The sequence below is a fragment of the Chaetomium tenue genome (assembly GCF_020726465.1).
Source record: "Chaetomium tenue strain MPI-SDFR-AT-0079 chromosome Unknown F5144scaffold_6, whole genome shotgun sequence".
Classification (NCBI taxonomy): domain Eukaryota; kingdom Fungi; phylum Ascomycota; class Sordariomycetes; order Sordariales; family Chaetomiaceae; genus Chaetomium; species Chaetomium tenue.
The window spans coordinates 1,666,330-1,681,529 of record NW_027117334.1 but is presented as its reverse complement, the minus strand read 5'-3'; the positions used below and the strand labels follow the sequence as shown (position 1 = coordinate 1,681,529).

The window sequence follows — 15,200 nt, the reverse complement described above, 5'->3', positions numbered from 1 at the left end:
GGAAAGGCTGGTAAACGGCCGAGACTTCGGCCGGCTCGTGATGCTGTGGAACGAGGTTCTGGTTAGCCTTGCACAAGAGAGGCGCGGATTGCATCGGAAGCCTTCCCATTCCTCTCATTCTCCGTTGTTGAGCGACACAGTTGGCAGCCCGGCCTTGTTGGTGGCCGTGGTCTCGTGGTATCCCAGGAACAATCACTGCCAGGCTCCAGGTTCTTCCACTGCAGATCCCATCACCTCCAGTCTCCCAAAGAGGCAGTTGGAGAGACAACCACGTTGCCCATGCAGCTCCCTGCCACTCGCTGCAAGCGAAGGTGAGGAGAAACCAATTGAGTGGCGGGTACCCACATCCTGTTTGTCTCCATCCGGGTTCATGGGTTCCAACTTACCCTTTTCCAATTGCGTCTCGGCTGAAGTGCGATGAAGCTCCGAGCAAAACGCCCGCTTTGGTGATGATTGTTTACCACTTGCAGTCCCGGAATTGGAGTGAGAGGTTCGGGCTAGACGTTAAACCGCGATTGGTGCGCGTGTGATTTTGGGGGAATGCGGGGTGAATCCACTCAATCCCCTGTCAGCTCTGCCCTGGTGTCCCTAGCAAGCCAGCAGCCGAAGCTTGAATCGACGCCAAGGGTCGGGCTCTGGAGGTTGGAGAGACTCGATATGGTGGGATTCCAAAACACAGTTGCATGGAGAGTGGATGAGTGGGTTATGGTCAATCATACATAATACCGAGGGGTTGGAAACTATGTTGCAGTCAGTAGAGCCTCGGGGTCACAGAATTACTACGACACCATCCTTGACAAAGCCCTTGATTCAACGGCAAGCTTGCGTCTAAGTCTCCCGTTTAAGGTTTAAGGCGCGCGGCGGGAATCAAACGGCACGGGATAACTACAACGATGTTACAGCGCACAGGCGAGGCGAGAAATGGACGCGCTCCAATGGCAGATACATACGGCAAAATTTAACCGTTCGGCAAGGCGTCGGTTGCTGTTGCCGGGCACGGTTGAGATCTAGCATGGAGAGAACCAAACACTCATCAAATTCCAATCTGCGAACTCGCCAACCGCCAACCGCCGCCCCAGCCTATCATTTACAATGCAAGCCAAATCTCCCGTACAGAGCGAACACGCTCGCATTACGTATATATGCATCGCTTGCTCATGACCCAATCCTGACTCACCTCTCTTCATGCATCGATCAAGTTCTCCTCCTCGGGCGCCGCCGTGTCCCTCGTGTCCTTGGTCGTCGCCTTGCCCTTGCCCTTACGGTCCGCCGACGACCGCTGGTAGAACTCGCTGAGAATCTTGGCGGGGATACGGTTCAGCATGTCCTTGCGGTAGATGCGCAGCAGACTCCACGCGAGATCGAGAGACTCGAAGATGGTCCGCGACTCGTACGGGCTCTGGCTGATAAAGGTGCGCTCAAACTTGTCGAGGAACTCGAGCGAGAGCTTGTCTTCTGCCGACAGAGCCTCCTCACCGACAACGGCCTTCATGGCGGCTGCGTCACGGCCGATGGCGTACTTGGCATACAGCTGGTTGGACACGTCGCCGTGGTCCTTCCGCGTCATGCCCTCGCCGATGGCCGACTTCATGAGACGGGAGAGCGACGGCAACACGTTGATGGGGGGGTAGATGCCGCGGTTGTACAGGCCACGGTCGACGAAAATCTGGCCTTCGGTAATGTAGCCCGTCAAGTCGGGAATGGGGTGTGTGATGTCGTCGTTGGGCATGGTCAGAATCGGGATCTGCGTGATAGAGCCGTTACGACCCTCCACACGACCAGCACGCTCGTATATGGTGGACAAATCCGTGTACATGTAACCGGGGAAACCGCGGCGACCGGGGACTTCTTCGCGAGCGGACGACACCTCGCGGAGGGCGTCACAGTACGAGGAGAGATCGGTGAGAATGACGAGGACATGCTTTTCGAGCTGGTAGGCGTAATACTCGGCAGTTGTGAGGGCGAGGCGCGGCGTGATAATACGTTCAATACTGTTGGTTGGTTAGCAAAGGCTACAGCGGCGAGAAACACTAGGACATACGTAGGGTCGTTGGCAAGGTTGAGGAAAAGGGTAGTGCGCTCCAAGCTGCCGTTCTCTTCGAAGTCGCGAGTGAAGAATCGGGCAGTCTCCAGGTTGACACCCATAGCCGCGAAGACGATCGAGAAATTCTCCTCGTGGCCGTCGTGGACACCCTTGTTTGTGACGCCCTGGCGCTGCACCAACCCGGCCTGCCGACAAATCTGGGCGGCGATTTCGTTGTGCGGGAGACCGGCGGCGGAGAAAATGGGGATCTTTTGGCCGCGCGCAATCGAGTTCATGGTGTCGATGGCCGAGATACCGGTCGAAATCATTTCCTCGGGGTAAACCTGCACTGCATAAGTCTTGAGCTAAGAGCGTATGAAAAAGGTATCCTTACCCGCGAATAGGGGTTAATAGGGCTGCCGTTGATATCCAAGAACTCCTCGGCCAGCACCTTGGGGCCCTTGTCGATCGCACGACCCGAGCCGTCGAAGATACGCCCCAACATATCTTCTGACACACCGAGCTTCAAGCTCTCCCCAGTGAACTCAACGCGAGTCTATTCCTTTATTAGCTGCGTTTCCCCATGTTTTGTTGGTTGCACCCTACCTTCTTGACATCGACGCCCGAAGTGCCCTCAAAGACCTGGAACGTGCGTCAGCAACCCCCCTCTTCGAATGGTGATGTCGGTGATTCTACCTGAACGACGGCCCTGCTTCCTATAAAAGTCGTCAGTCACTGTGAGCACGAGGACTACCATCTATGGAGGCCTACCTCGGGTTTCCAAGACCTGACCCGATCGCTGGGTCCCGTCGGGGAGTGTGAGGGTGACAATCTCATTGTACCGTGGGTTTTTGACCTGGGAAAACAATCAGAACTGTGTATTCCCCAGTGTTCCAAACAGGGCGGCTAACATTGTCGAGGATGACGAGGGGCCCGTTGACACCGCCGACGGTGTTGTAGCGGATCCTCGGCGTCACCCGGTACGATGACGGGTCCCGCGGGTCGCTCATTGCGATTAGTGAATTTGGGCGGTTTTCGGGGTACGTAAGGATTTAACTGCAGTGCCTATGTAGCCAAACTGACAAGCGATGCGAGAAAACGACGGCAAGATGGGTTGCGGAGCGGTTGTTGGCGTTGAGGGATAGGAGAGCTGCAGTCGCAAGCTCCAAGTTGGACGACACAACGACCAAGGTCCCTACTGTGCCCCGCATTAATCCCTACGGCACAGCCACACGTTCCAAACCAACGGAGGCACAGCTACGGCGTAATGCCAGGCAGAGCCTGAACCAAAACTTTGTTCGGGGGATTGTTTGAAGAGTTGCTCTTTCTCCCCACAGTAGTCATTCCGGAATCCTTCTTAAGAGGCTAGCGGTTTTGACGTAGCTTGAAGGCTCACGAATGTTGACAGTGCGCCCACTCCACCATCGAGGCGTTACCCCACTGGCGGTCTCCAAATGTGGCTGTGCATGTTTTGCCGGCGGCAGCAGGAAAATGGCAAGCTTCAGCTCAACTGAGCTTCAAGTTCTCTCCTTGCAACGGCGTATCACCACCAGTGCCAGTACCAACCTACCGACATTCAATTGCCCATCTAGATCCAAAGAAACAACTTGATGCGATTGTACCACGCTTTCTAAAATCTGCCTTCAAGGCCTTGCTGCTTGATTCCTCAACGCGACTCGACGATGTCGTCCATCTACAATCTCGAACCGCAACCGACCGCGTCGGCCGTCATCCACACAACGCAAGGCGAAATCGCTATTGAACTCTTTGCGAAACAGACACCCCTGACCTGCCGCAATTTTCTACAGCTGAGCCTGGACGGATACTACGACAACACCGTTTTCCACCGTCTCGTCCCGGGATTTATTCTCCAGGGCGGTGATCCGACTGGCACCGGACATGGAGGAGAGTCGATATATGATGGCGGCGCATTCGGTGGTGACCTGGATCCGTGGCCGATGGATCAACGCAAAGGACAAAGCGCCGGATTGATGGGAGTGGGCTTCCGGGATGAATTCCACTCGCGATTGAAGTTCAATCGCCGAGGTCTCCTGGGCATGGCGAACGAGGGTGTTCCCAACAGTAACGGGAGCCAGTTCTTCTTTACCTTGGGCAAATCAGAGGAACTAACAAACAAGAACACCGTGTTTGGCCGTGTGGCGGGTGACACCATCTACAACTTAGCCAAGATGGGCGAGGCGGAGGTAGCAGAGGGCACCGAACGCCCACTGTACCAAATGAAAATCGTCCGCATCGAAATCCTTATCAATCCCTTCGATGACATGAAGAGGAGAGAGAGGAAGGTGCGGCAGCAGGTACCACAGCCGGCTCCCGCAGAAAAGAAGCAGAAGAAAAGGAAAGGAGGCAAGCAACTGTTGAGCTTTGGAGACGAGGAAGGTGATGTCGAAGATCTTCCAATCGCCAAAAAGGCCAAGTTTGACACAAGGATTGTGATGGACCTGGACGAGGAGCCCGCTCAGAAAGCGATCCCCGTCAGGGCGTCTGTAAAGAAAGAGAAGAAGGCACTGAACAAGGAGGCGCAGGAGTCAGAAAAACGCCCGGCGTCACCCCGGAAGGGCTCAGAGGCCCCGGAACCAGATCTGGTATCAAAGCCAAAGCCACCACAACCTAAGACATACGACAGTGAAAGGTCCAGCCCTGAGGCCGTAGAACCCCCGAAAAAGTCTCTTCTGGAACGGACCAACGAAGAAATTGCCGCGGTCAAGGCATCAATGAAGCGGACAATTCATGCAGAACCTGTCAAAGAAAAGATGAAGTCGTCGCTTGAGTTGATGGTGCCGGAGACGTCAACACGGGGGCGGAAGCGTCGACCTGGGGCAACGAGCACAAGGGAGGAACAAGAAGCCCTCGCGTTTTTAACAGCATTCCGTTCAAAGCTGGAACAGGCGCCCGCCGAGAAAAAGACGTCTCAGCCCTTGATCGCTGAACCTGGAGAGGAAGGCACCCAAGATGAGGAAGCAGAAGTGTGCGACCTGCATTTCATTGCTAACTGCCAAAGCTGTAAGGCCTGGGATAAAGAGGACCAGGAGGAGAGCGACGACGAAGGCTGGATGTCTCACACATTGAGCTTCGCAGCTGATAAATTGGGCAAAGACTTGAGTTATCGAAAGAAGGCCGAAGAGGAACTAGTTGTTATTGACCCGCTCGAGAAAGCTAAAACTCTCAAGGAGGATAAGAGGGCAATAAGGGATGCTCGCTCTGGAGGGTCTTCTCGGGCCTGGGACAGGGATCGCGGTCGCGATAAAGATAGGAGCGGCCGCTGAGGTAAAAGTAGCATATTGAATGTAGTTCGAAGCTGCCGTAGAGGCGCTTTTGTCTTTGAGATCCCCAGAACAATCCAAATGTGCGGCGCCTAGAGCTTTCCCATTGGATACACATGCCATGCGACATCTCCTTTGAGATTTTCACATCAAGCAGTTCCGAGGTGTAGTCTCTTGGTAAGGTAATTTCTGGGTTGCTATAGACCTACCGAAGTATTTTTGACGTCACCGCACTGTCAACCGGCCCACTCCGAGTCCATCAACTCCTCCGAAGAGGTTCTCAACAGCAGTTCATAGCGCGCGGAAGCTAAAGTGGGGGCATCAAACATCACCCTTTTTCAGCACCCGAACTAGCTGAATTTGGTACAGAGTAGCAACTCAAGGTTGGAAAACTCGACTACGGTTGCCTGATTACTATCCCAGTCAGATTAAGAGAACTTAGATGCTCATTGTCCAAGCAGTGAACTCTGTTGCCTTTTTGTCCAGCGCCGTTGCGTGTTATCAGTGTACCCCGCATGTGGGTCCCGAAGAATCGCGGAAAGTGATTGGCTTTGCTTTTTGCCAAGAACAAAAATCGCTATGATCGAGATCATATCAACAGGTAACCTACCATAACGGTGCAAGAAGTCGCAACCGCCAACCAAGCCTTCTGGTCAGTCTTGACGAAAAATTTCCGTATCCTCCCAATTCCTGCGCAACAGACGGGACGCGACCCCGATCAACCACCATATCATCCGAGGGAATCACTCGCTTTTGGGGGTGAAGGGGTTTCTAAGAGGCACCCCTGACCGCTGTATCTGTCCGCCAACCGGAAACAAGCCGTCGCGAACCCGTGCTCTGAGACCAACGCGCATTGTTCAGATCGCTTCGACGGTCCAGCGCCCACAAGTTCCATTGAACATTGCATCCGCGGGACAACCCATATAGCACCCTTGTTCTCGTGCGGCGACTGAGAACCGAATACCCTGCGATAAAGAATACATTGCGCCTTTCTCAACGAACAATCTCAGCGGGCCTGTCGCGCCGTCACGAAGCATCTCGAAGCACAGGCTCAGTGCTTAGTTCTGACCAGCGTTGCTCTGAACTGCGGAGGAAAGATCAGGGATATATAGTGCTGGTACATACCGTCCAAATCTGGGAAGAATAACGCTCGCCACAGCAACCCGCACCTCCGCCGGCCTCGACCGTAATTTCTGCGACGCGATATCGAAATCACCGGAAAACGTCGTCCACCTAAGGACCCGAAACCGAGCCCTGGCGCCGTGCTAGATGATTACCAGACGAACACGGCATTACGGTATCGAAAAGCTGCCTGCTTCCGGGCAACCCGTCCCGACACGCTCCCGACCGTTGCTGACAGCCCGGGTCGTCTCCACGTCGGTCCCAGCTAGTCAAGCATACGCTCGCCAGTGTTATGTCGTCGCCCAATCCGAGAAAACGACCTGCTCCAGGCCCACCCCCCATGGCACCGCTACCCCAGATACCGCAGTCGTTTTCCCCAGTTCAGCCGGATCCGATGTTTCGGTGGAATGGTGTGGAAGGGGCCAGCTTCGGCGATTCCGGAACCCCCGGCATGAACTCCTTCGCCGCGATGCTTCCGACAGCGACCCCTTACGGGCAAACAATCCCGGCGTCTTCAAACGCCCTCGCGCGGCGGCAGAACAACCGGGCGCTAGTTCCCACAGCCCCTAGGACCCCGTTCGACCGCGGCTCTGACGGATGGAGCGGATACGGCGAAGACCCGGCCTACCTTCAACAAACAAATCCGGGTTCGGATGAGCACGACAACGTCGAACGGCTCGAGGAGATGGCCCAAAGGGCAAAGAGGGAAGCGCAGGCGAAGAGAAAACAGATACCGCCCTTTGTCCAGAAGCTCAGCAGGTATGTCCGTATTCGTTCCTCTCCGTTGAAACACGCGCTGACATGATGTAGTTTCTTGGACGAATCTAGGAACACTGACTTGATTCGCTGGTCTGACAAGGGCGATTCGTTTGTTGTCCTTGACGAGGATGAGTTCGCCAAGACACTGATCCCCGAGCTCTTCAAACACAATAACTACGCCTCGTTCGTGCGGCAGCTGAACATGTACGGCTTTCACAAGCGTGTGGGGCTGTCTGATAACTCGATGAAAGCGAGCGAGAGGAAGAACAAGAGCCCAAGCGAATACTACAATCCCTACTTTCGCCGCGGCCATCCTAACCTCCTGTGGCTGATCAACAAACCCAAGAGCGGCAACAGCAAGAAGAAGGGGAAGAAAGACGAAGTCGATGTCGAGAGCGAAGAAGAAGGGGTGGAGGAAGCCTACAGCGCACCGAACCTCGCGGCTCCCCAGGCAGCTAGAGCATCGGTTTCCCACGAACTCAGTCCCTTGCAGAGGAAGGACTTGGTGCAAGTCAAGTCACAGATCGAGAGGATCCAGCAGCAGCAGGTTGCTATCTCCAACATGCTGAATAAGATGCGTCAGGACCAGAGCCAGCTCTACCAGCAGGCTCTCCTTTTCCAGAACATGCACGAGCGCCACGAGAACTCGATCAACGCCATACTCAACTTCCTGGCCAACGTATTTAGAAAATCGTTGGAAGAGCAGGGTGGGGCGCAGACAGTACAAGATCTTCTGGCAAGTATCATACCGAATGGTCAAGGACACCCTCAAACGCAAATCTCTCCAACCAGCGGCGTCGTTGACCTCGGCGGATTCGTCAACCAGCGGTCTCAAAACGTCAGCACGGCAGGCACTCCGAAGCGACAACCGCGTCTGTTACCTCCGATTCCCCATCCTCAAGCAACGAAAGCGAGCACGCTACCAAGCACCTCCGCACCCCCACCAGCACCACAAGCTTCGCACCAGGCCCCCCAGATGGGGACGGTTACCGAACTCTTCGACACCTCGCCTGCGGACACAACTTCCCCGTCTTACATCAAGAACGAGCTGCGGAGCAACCCTCAGGAAGGTATGATGAAAATCATACAAGACACCAATGCCGTCAACAACACCTCTGGGTTTGACCTCCCAGATGTGGCCGCCAAGACCCCCGCGAGCATGAGCGACGATCAACGTGCACAAATGCTCAACATCATGGCCGGGAGCAACCCAATCGCCACAACAGCGACGACAGCAGTCAACGGCATCCCTGCCGTCAGCCCGACCGCGTCCGTACCGCCGCCGACAACATCGCCTGTTGTACCGGACGTCCTGTCCCTTCCCTCGAACCTGTCCTCCCTGCAAATGCCGTCCCTGCACGAAATCCAGAGCACCCAAGCCGAGCTGGACGCCTTGCAGCGCCTACAGACCGAGCAAGCCGACCAAATCGACGCCCTGACGCACCTACTCGGGCCGCTCAGCCCAGCGGGCCGCATCCCCGGGCTAGACGAAAACGGGAACCCCAACACGAGCTACTTCGATAGTGTCGTCGACTACGACCAGTTCCTTCACAACAGCGCCTTCTCTGATCCGACTTTCGAGGCCGGGGGCTTGGATGGGATGGGCATGTCGGGTACCGCTGACGGGACGGACTTCAACTTTAGCTTGGACGATAATTCGGTTGGTGATTATCTTTCCGGTAGCGGGGGCATTGGCGTTGGCGGTGCTGTGGGCGGTGGTCGCGCGGGCGGTGGTGTTGGCCAGGCCGGGGACGGTGGTAATGCGGGGTTTCAGCCGGGGCGAGTCTTTGAGGCAACGTCGCTGAACAATACCCCTAGCCCGGCCGGCACTGAGGAGATCACCAGGGCGGACCTTGACAGCCCGGAGCGAGGCGCCAAGCGGCGGAGGAAGGATTAGTTTCCCCTCAACCCTGCTTGGGGTACCCCGTGGGGAACCGCCTAGGCAGTATGTAGGTGCGAGAGGGAGATTAACTAACGGACGGCTCTCCACTCTTTTGGTCTTGTTCGTTGTTCGGTGGTTGGGATGGTCGGCGGGTCGGCGAGTCTGCGGTTACCGGGAGAGAAGGAAGTGGAAGGGGGTGTATGGGCGGTGGGGTTGGCTGGTTGCACAAACACGTTTCGAGATATCCTCTGTCCTGGTGGGTGGGCTTTTATTATTTCTTTCACTTACATACATGGCCTTGGGCCCGGATTCGAGAAAGTTGCGAGGAGGTGCTGTCCTTCGATGAACCTTGGATGGGGCTGGCGAAGTTCAACCGCCCTATTCTCACATTTAAGATGAGTGGGAATATTTACGACTTCATGACGAAAGTTGATAGCGAATCCAGAGCGCATAGAAGCAGCGTCAGGTTGTGTCGCTATTGCTGAGACTTGCGTGCCATAAAGATCTTAATTAATTGTTTATCTTTCGACTTATTAAAACGTACCGCTACATGTTTGCCCCGAACCTAAATCAGCCCCCTACCCAATTCCAATCTCAAATCTGGGCGCCCATCCCGAGCGCGCGTTGCCCAACAACGGGCCCCTGAAGTTGGAGGTCAGAGTCCCGAAGGCATCCCCGCGCAACACAGCGGTCGTGCTTCAGGTTTAAGCCAACCAACTGGGCCCTCGGCTTTCAGAGCTTGACATGCGAGCCCAGATAAGCATGGCCAGCGTTCGCAAGGCCTTGTGTCCATCTCACGCGGCGGAGCCTTTCCCCTCTGGCTAACATCACCGCATCCCACCCATCGGCAGGGTTTGTAGGTATGTAGGTATGCAGATCGCCGGTATGGCAGCGCGCATGCAGTCCTCCATTATTCGCATCCTCATAAACCTCCACAAGCCAGCCAGCCCACCTCACGCTGCCAACGGATTGGCATGCACCGTCACCCTCTCAATGCGCACGGGCTCGAGCGGCCGATTCTTCTTGTCGACCTCAACAGCTTCGATGCGCGCCAAGGTCGCGAGGCTCTCGTCGCCCAGCAGCTTGCCAAACACGGTGTTGACGCCGTCGAGGTGGGGCGCCGCCGCGAAGGTGACAAAGAACTGGCTGCCGTTGGTGTTGGCGCCCTTGTTGGCCATGCTGAGCACCCCACGCTCGTGGTGCCGCAAGCCCGGCCGGATCTCGTCCTCGAACGTGGGCCCGTAGATCGATCGCCCGCCTTTGGGGTTGTCGGGGGGGCTGGGGTTGGCGGGCGCGCCCGTCTGGGCCATGAAGGAGGGGATGAGGCGGTGGAAGGGCGAGGCGTCGTAGTAGGAGGATGCGCAGAGGGCGAGGAAGTTCTAAGAGTGCGAGGTGTTAATGCGCGCGCGAGGTTGGGAAGGGGGTGCCTTGGGGGAAACGAGGGAATGCGACTTTACCTCTGCAGTTTTGGGGACGCTTTCACAGAACACCTCGACTTTGAGGTCCCCGTGGGTAGTGTGTAGCGTCACCGACATGATGGGTAGCTGCTGTGGGTGCTTTTGGTGTTATTGGTGGTTCATGTTTTTTTTCGTTAGGTATTTGGGGTTGATCATGGGGAAAGCAAGCCAAGGTGTTCTGGCCGTTGACATCAGACAGAAGCTTGGCGTTTCCAGCCGAAGCTATGGCCATCTCAAGCCATCTCAGCTCTCGAAACTCACGAAGTACCTATTCGGAGCTGAATAACTTCCATGGGTATCATTACCGTCCATAAGGTAAGGTACCTTACACTTTCGAGAAGGCCGTGTCAGCCGCACCTACAGGTTGCTGAGGCATGCATCACATGGGCAAAAAAAAGGCCGAACTTTAGGTGTAAATGTCGACTAAACCTCGAGAGACGAAAGGAAGATAAACCGAGGGTCGAAAGAAACCATGTTCGCTTTAATTACTTGTTTTTCTTTTTTTTTACTTGATATTTTTCTTTGCTTCTTTTACTTCATTCCTCTTCTTGATATCCTGCTTTCCTTCCGAATTCGTCCTTTTTGGCCACGAGGTGGATGTTTCAGGACTCGATGCGAATGCGACGTGGAAGAACCGTCATTTCCTGTGTTTCTGTTTGTGGGGTATAGCGGGGTATCTTTGGGGCTGTATCCACAAGCTGTCAGGGGTCCCTGCCGCCATCGCAGGGCCTTTTGGATGACCTGCATATTCCCAGGCATCAAAACACCAGCGCAAGGCTGCCACCTCCTCACAGGAAATCTGGTTTCTTCACCGATCCTTTGCATCGCTGGCCTTCTCTTCGGCGGTCATCCTCCAGGCCAGCGAAGTTGTAACCCACACCATTTAAAGCTCGGTGAGCTTATTTGTTTCCTCACAGCATGGAAATCTAACCTATCGAACCTGTAACCTCGGGCCACCGACGGTACCTACCTAGGTACTGTGTAAGGAGCTGGGAAGCCCTTCCCTGTAGGGCTGAGCCAGTTGGAGGGGGGATAGGTCGCCCGGAATAACATCCGTCCTGCGCATTCATTTCCTGATCAGGCAGACCCTGTATGTACTGTGCAAGCTGCCGAAGCATTTTATTATTTTTCCTGGGATGAACGGCCGTGCACCAGTTGCTTTGAATAATAGCTTGGGGCAACTGACCCGTTTTCTGTATCGCACAGGCCCACGATTTGCAAGCACGGGGAGCGCAACTGCTGTAACAGGGCCGAATCCCCCAAAGTGACCCTCCAATCCCACAACGACGGCCAAACGGCCAAATCCAACGGGACAAAGACCTCGGCGGCTCGAGAGGCAACGCCATTCGGCCCCCATAGTCCCCCTCTCAGCAGCGACCTACCTTGCCATTCCGCTGCGACCTAAGCCAGACCTGCAGCTAACGCTACCGGACATCGGTAATCCGAGCGTGCTGCGTAAGACAAGCACGACAGGCTCCGGCCAGCCCACCCCACGAGGATCCGTTTTCACGACGACATTGAACGGCGGACTTGGAGTTGGCGCAGCTCTCGATCGCAACCCCATACGTACCGCCGAGGCCGATGCCAATGTAATGCCGATGTCCGCACGGCGCAAACAATCTTATCGATACAGCGCCGACGATACATCCAAGAACCCCTCACCCCAAATTGACTACCTTCGGCCCCAACACGGCAGGCAGCCGATCGCAGTCCAGTGGGCCATCACCCATCGATGACCGGCGAAGGCCATTGCGCCGGCCCTAAACTCCGCGAACGACGACAACAACTACGACAACTCCCCGTCCTGATCGAGATCTCGGCAATCGCCGCTCCGGCGTCATCTCCATAATGAATGCGGCAAATGCCCCTGCGACCGTGAGGATATCCGGCCCACCGAACAGCAGCTTCTTGGTGGGCTACCCCGGTATCTCCGCGACTTTGGTAGGTCACGCATTCTTCTATTTGCTCTCCAAGATCGCATGTAGATTTCGATACTGGACGCTTCATGCTGGAACGACTGCGCAATTGCGCCGTTGCAAAATGCTGGCGCATGCTCGTGTGCTAATTCTGACTGTTGCAGCCTAGAATCGTTGGCAAAGTCGAAATCCGCCCCGGCGCAGGCTTCTCAGCACCCGTGAACGTTTCCATGGTGCGCATCTGTCTTCAGCGACGCGAGACGATACATCCAGCCGCCGAAAATGTTGCAAAACGACACCTCGGGACGCCGCGACGGGAAACAGTGGATTTGGTAGGGAAGGAGGTGCTACTTTTTCGATGCGTGTCGGGAAAAGAGGCGGAGAGTGTGATCGCGATGGACCTGCCATTTCAAATATTCATTCCGTTCGGGCGCAGTGGTGAAGAGACGAATCGCCGGATCCCCCCTGCGAGCATGCAACTACCCAGCCGAATCGCCGAGACATATTACGAGCTCGTAGTCACCGTCCAGCAGGGGTCCAGCATGCAGAACCGCTATACTTTCCCCATTCCGCTCCAGCGGTACGACACGCTCTCGACCTTCGGCATGTACAACCGACCAGAAACGAGGGCGGCAACGGCCGACCATATAGTGACTCTAGGCATATCGCTTCCAAAATGGAGCTACGGACCCCTGGACCCCATCACGGTCTATGTCAAGCTCTCGCCGAACCCGGACTACCTTAACAAAGCAAAAAGGGTGACGATCCAAAAGCTCACACTCACCATTGAGGAGGAGATTACATTCAACCCCGAAGGAGACGAGCCAACGAAGAAGATCAACAAAATCGCCAAACACACCCAGGCCGTGGGGACGAAGATGCCCGAGACCGGCTACATCACCAACCTAGGGCTTGTGCTCCCGGCCCGAGACCTAAGAGATCCGGATGGCATAATAAAAAGGGGCAAACCCGCATTTCCAATGTACGAGGTGACAAGTTTCTCGACGACCTCCACATTATACAAGGTTGAATTTTTTTTAAGCATCAAGGTGCGACTTCTCCGGATCAGCTTCCTCGCTCTTTTTTTCTCACAAGTTCTAGGCCCACATGACGTCCGCTAGAGATATCACATTACGCCAGCCGATCGTGGTATGCCCGATGGACCAGCAGGCCTGCAAGGAGGAGATGGATGCCATCGAGCAAGCAGCAAAAGACGCATCTCATGTCGATCCCAACAACCCCATTCTTCCAGATCGAACCATCATCCTAGCCACCGAGAGAGAGGCGATTCGGCATCTTGGGCTGTGTGAGGTTGGGGGAGTTAAAAAGATGCTGATCGAGTGATCTCTTGTGAGATACACAGCATCTAAATGGAAATGGGACGACCCAGAGCACACAGCGTCGATTTGGTGGCTAGAGCATGCCGTTCGCCCTCCGAGACCGAAAGTGTTCGCCACACGTCGCTCATCGAAGCAAGACGACTATTCCACCCAACCGGAACTCTGGATAATACATACCGTCAACTGGTCTTTGGGCCGTGGCTTGTTCGTCCGGATCTTTCGAGCGCTGCCGGCGTCTAACGAGCTTTTCAACGACCCAATCCCGCACCCTCCACGCCATGTTCGCAGTATGGTTTGAATGACAGAACTGCAGATCAGGCGACGACACGTTGAGTAAAGCGGGAGGTGGGCTATGCGCAATGGTGCCGCGCTGTTGGGTAGACAAACGGCCTGGTAGACGATGAGCCAGACGTGATAGGCTTTTTTGCCTCAGCATGGAGAAGGAGGAGAACCATGTGTGATGCTTAGGATAGGAACGGTGCGATGCTCAAATATCCAGTTGACCAGGCATTTGTGGTAGGGGTGATATCGGGGGTCGGGTCAAGGGGCATTGAGATGGCTATGGCTACGCGTGGGGGGTCACTGGCGGCCGTGTTCCCAGTCGTTGGAGTGGCTGGACTAAACTACATCCGCGGAAACCTAAAGTACGCGCCACAATTTTATTCAACCTTGAGACAATCCTCTATCTCGAAATCCAGATGTGGTGAATTGATCCTGCTGTGGCCAAACAAGTCAGTCGCCTCACAACTGGGAAAAAATCCCTGAACGAAATCAACATCCTTGATAGCAGGACTCAATATCAACGCTCTTAATATCAGCATTCTTGGCATCAGCTAACCATATATGCGCAATATCCTCTCCGTTATCCCTCATTATTTTCTCTATCAACATTCTTAATTTCAGTGGAATGAGCTGTTGCCCCCTCATAATCCCTTTCACGCCCGCACCCCTTTCGGCTAGTGTCGCTACACTTCAATGCGGACAACTATAATAGGATTTATCGACGGTTCGTCAAATATGCAAAATGAGTCCACCAGTATGCTGGGCCAATATCAAGTTCGAGGGCTGAAACGACCGCATGATAAGAACCGCCGTTTGGATATTGATGATGATCTGTTTTCTAAACTAAACCTACATCTCACATCTGCGGTTACAGACTCCCTGTTGAACGGGGTATATCAAACGAGAGACAACAGTAATAGAACACGTGAAACTCACATACCGTCAACGGACTATGGCTTCAGATGAGTAAGTATTCATTCCTTCTCCACGCTCCAAAATCACATTGTAGGCTGCGTTCCTAGACCAACCTTCGATGTCTTGGATACGGGCTCACCGTTCTAGTTGCTTCATGGTGGCAGTAGCATAGGGGTGCCAACAGAGGGCAAGAAAACAACAAAAAGAATAAGAAGGAACAAAA

The 15,200-nt window shown here is 54.8% G+C and overlaps 5 protein-coding genes across 5 annotated transcripts; 3 read left to right on the top strand and 2 right to left on the bottom strand.

The window, feature by feature from the left end:
- Positions 1-953: 953 nt before the first annotated feature.
- On the bottom strand, positions 954-3,369 carry F5144DRAFT_350307 (P-loop containing nucleoside triphosphate hydrolase protein). The gene is made up of 7 exons (XM_066784296.1): positions 2,935-3,369; positions 2,795-2,879; positions 2,720-2,739; positions 2,630-2,665; positions 2,418-2,579; positions 2,042-2,367; positions 954-1,991 (listed from the first exon to the last, which is right to left on the bottom strand). The coding sequence occupies exons 1-7, from the start codon at positions 3,031-3,033 to the stop codon at positions 1,184-1,186; spliced, it is 1,536 nt and encodes a 511-aa protein (XP_066639773.1). The 5' UTR covers positions 3,034-3,369; the 3' UTR covers positions 954-1,183.
- A 5-nt stretch (positions 3,370-3,374) lies between these two features.
- F5144DRAFT_582203 (cyclophilin-like domain-containing protein) lies at positions 3,375-5,480 on the top strand. The gene has a single exon (XM_066789486.1). The coding sequence runs from the start codon at positions 3,706-3,708 to the stop codon at positions 5,305-5,307; it is 1,602 nt and encodes a 533-aa protein (XP_066639772.1). The 5' UTR covers positions 3,375-3,705; the 3' UTR covers positions 5,308-5,480.
- Positions 5,481-6,405: 925 nt separating this feature from the next.
- Positions 6,406-9,175, top strand: F5144DRAFT_350266 (uncharacterized protein). The gene is made up of 2 exons (XM_066784294.1): positions 6,406-7,185; positions 7,237-9,175. Exons 1-2 carry the CDS (start codon positions 6,719-6,721, stop codon positions 9,080-9,082), a joined length of 2,313 nt encoding a protein of 770 aa, XP_066639771.1. The 5' UTR covers positions 6,406-6,718; the 3' UTR covers positions 9,083-9,175.
- Positions 9,176-9,576: 401 nt separating this feature from the next.
- Positions 9,577-10,708, bottom strand: F5144DRAFT_350278 (cyclophilin-like domain-containing protein). Its single transcript, XM_066784295.1, has 2 exons — positions 10,525-10,708; positions 9,577-10,446 (listed from the first exon to the last, which is right to left on the bottom strand). The coding sequence occupies exons 1-2, from the start codon at positions 10,600-10,602 to the stop codon at positions 10,021-10,023; spliced, it is 504 nt and encodes a 167-aa protein (XP_066639770.1). The 5' UTR covers positions 10,603-10,708; the 3' UTR covers positions 9,577-10,020.
- Positions 10,709-12,121: 1,413 nt separating this feature from the next.
- F5144DRAFT_350228 (uncharacterized protein) lies at positions 12,122-13,844 on the top strand. The gene is made up of 3 exons (XM_066784293.1): positions 12,122-12,465; positions 12,605-13,489; positions 13,542-13,844. Exons 1-3 carry the CDS (start codon positions 12,373-12,375, stop codon positions 13,782-13,784), a joined length of 1,221 nt encoding a protein of 406 aa, XP_066639769.1. The 5' UTR covers positions 12,122-12,372; the 3' UTR covers positions 13,785-13,844.
- Positions 13,845-15,200: the final 1,356 nt, after the last annotated feature.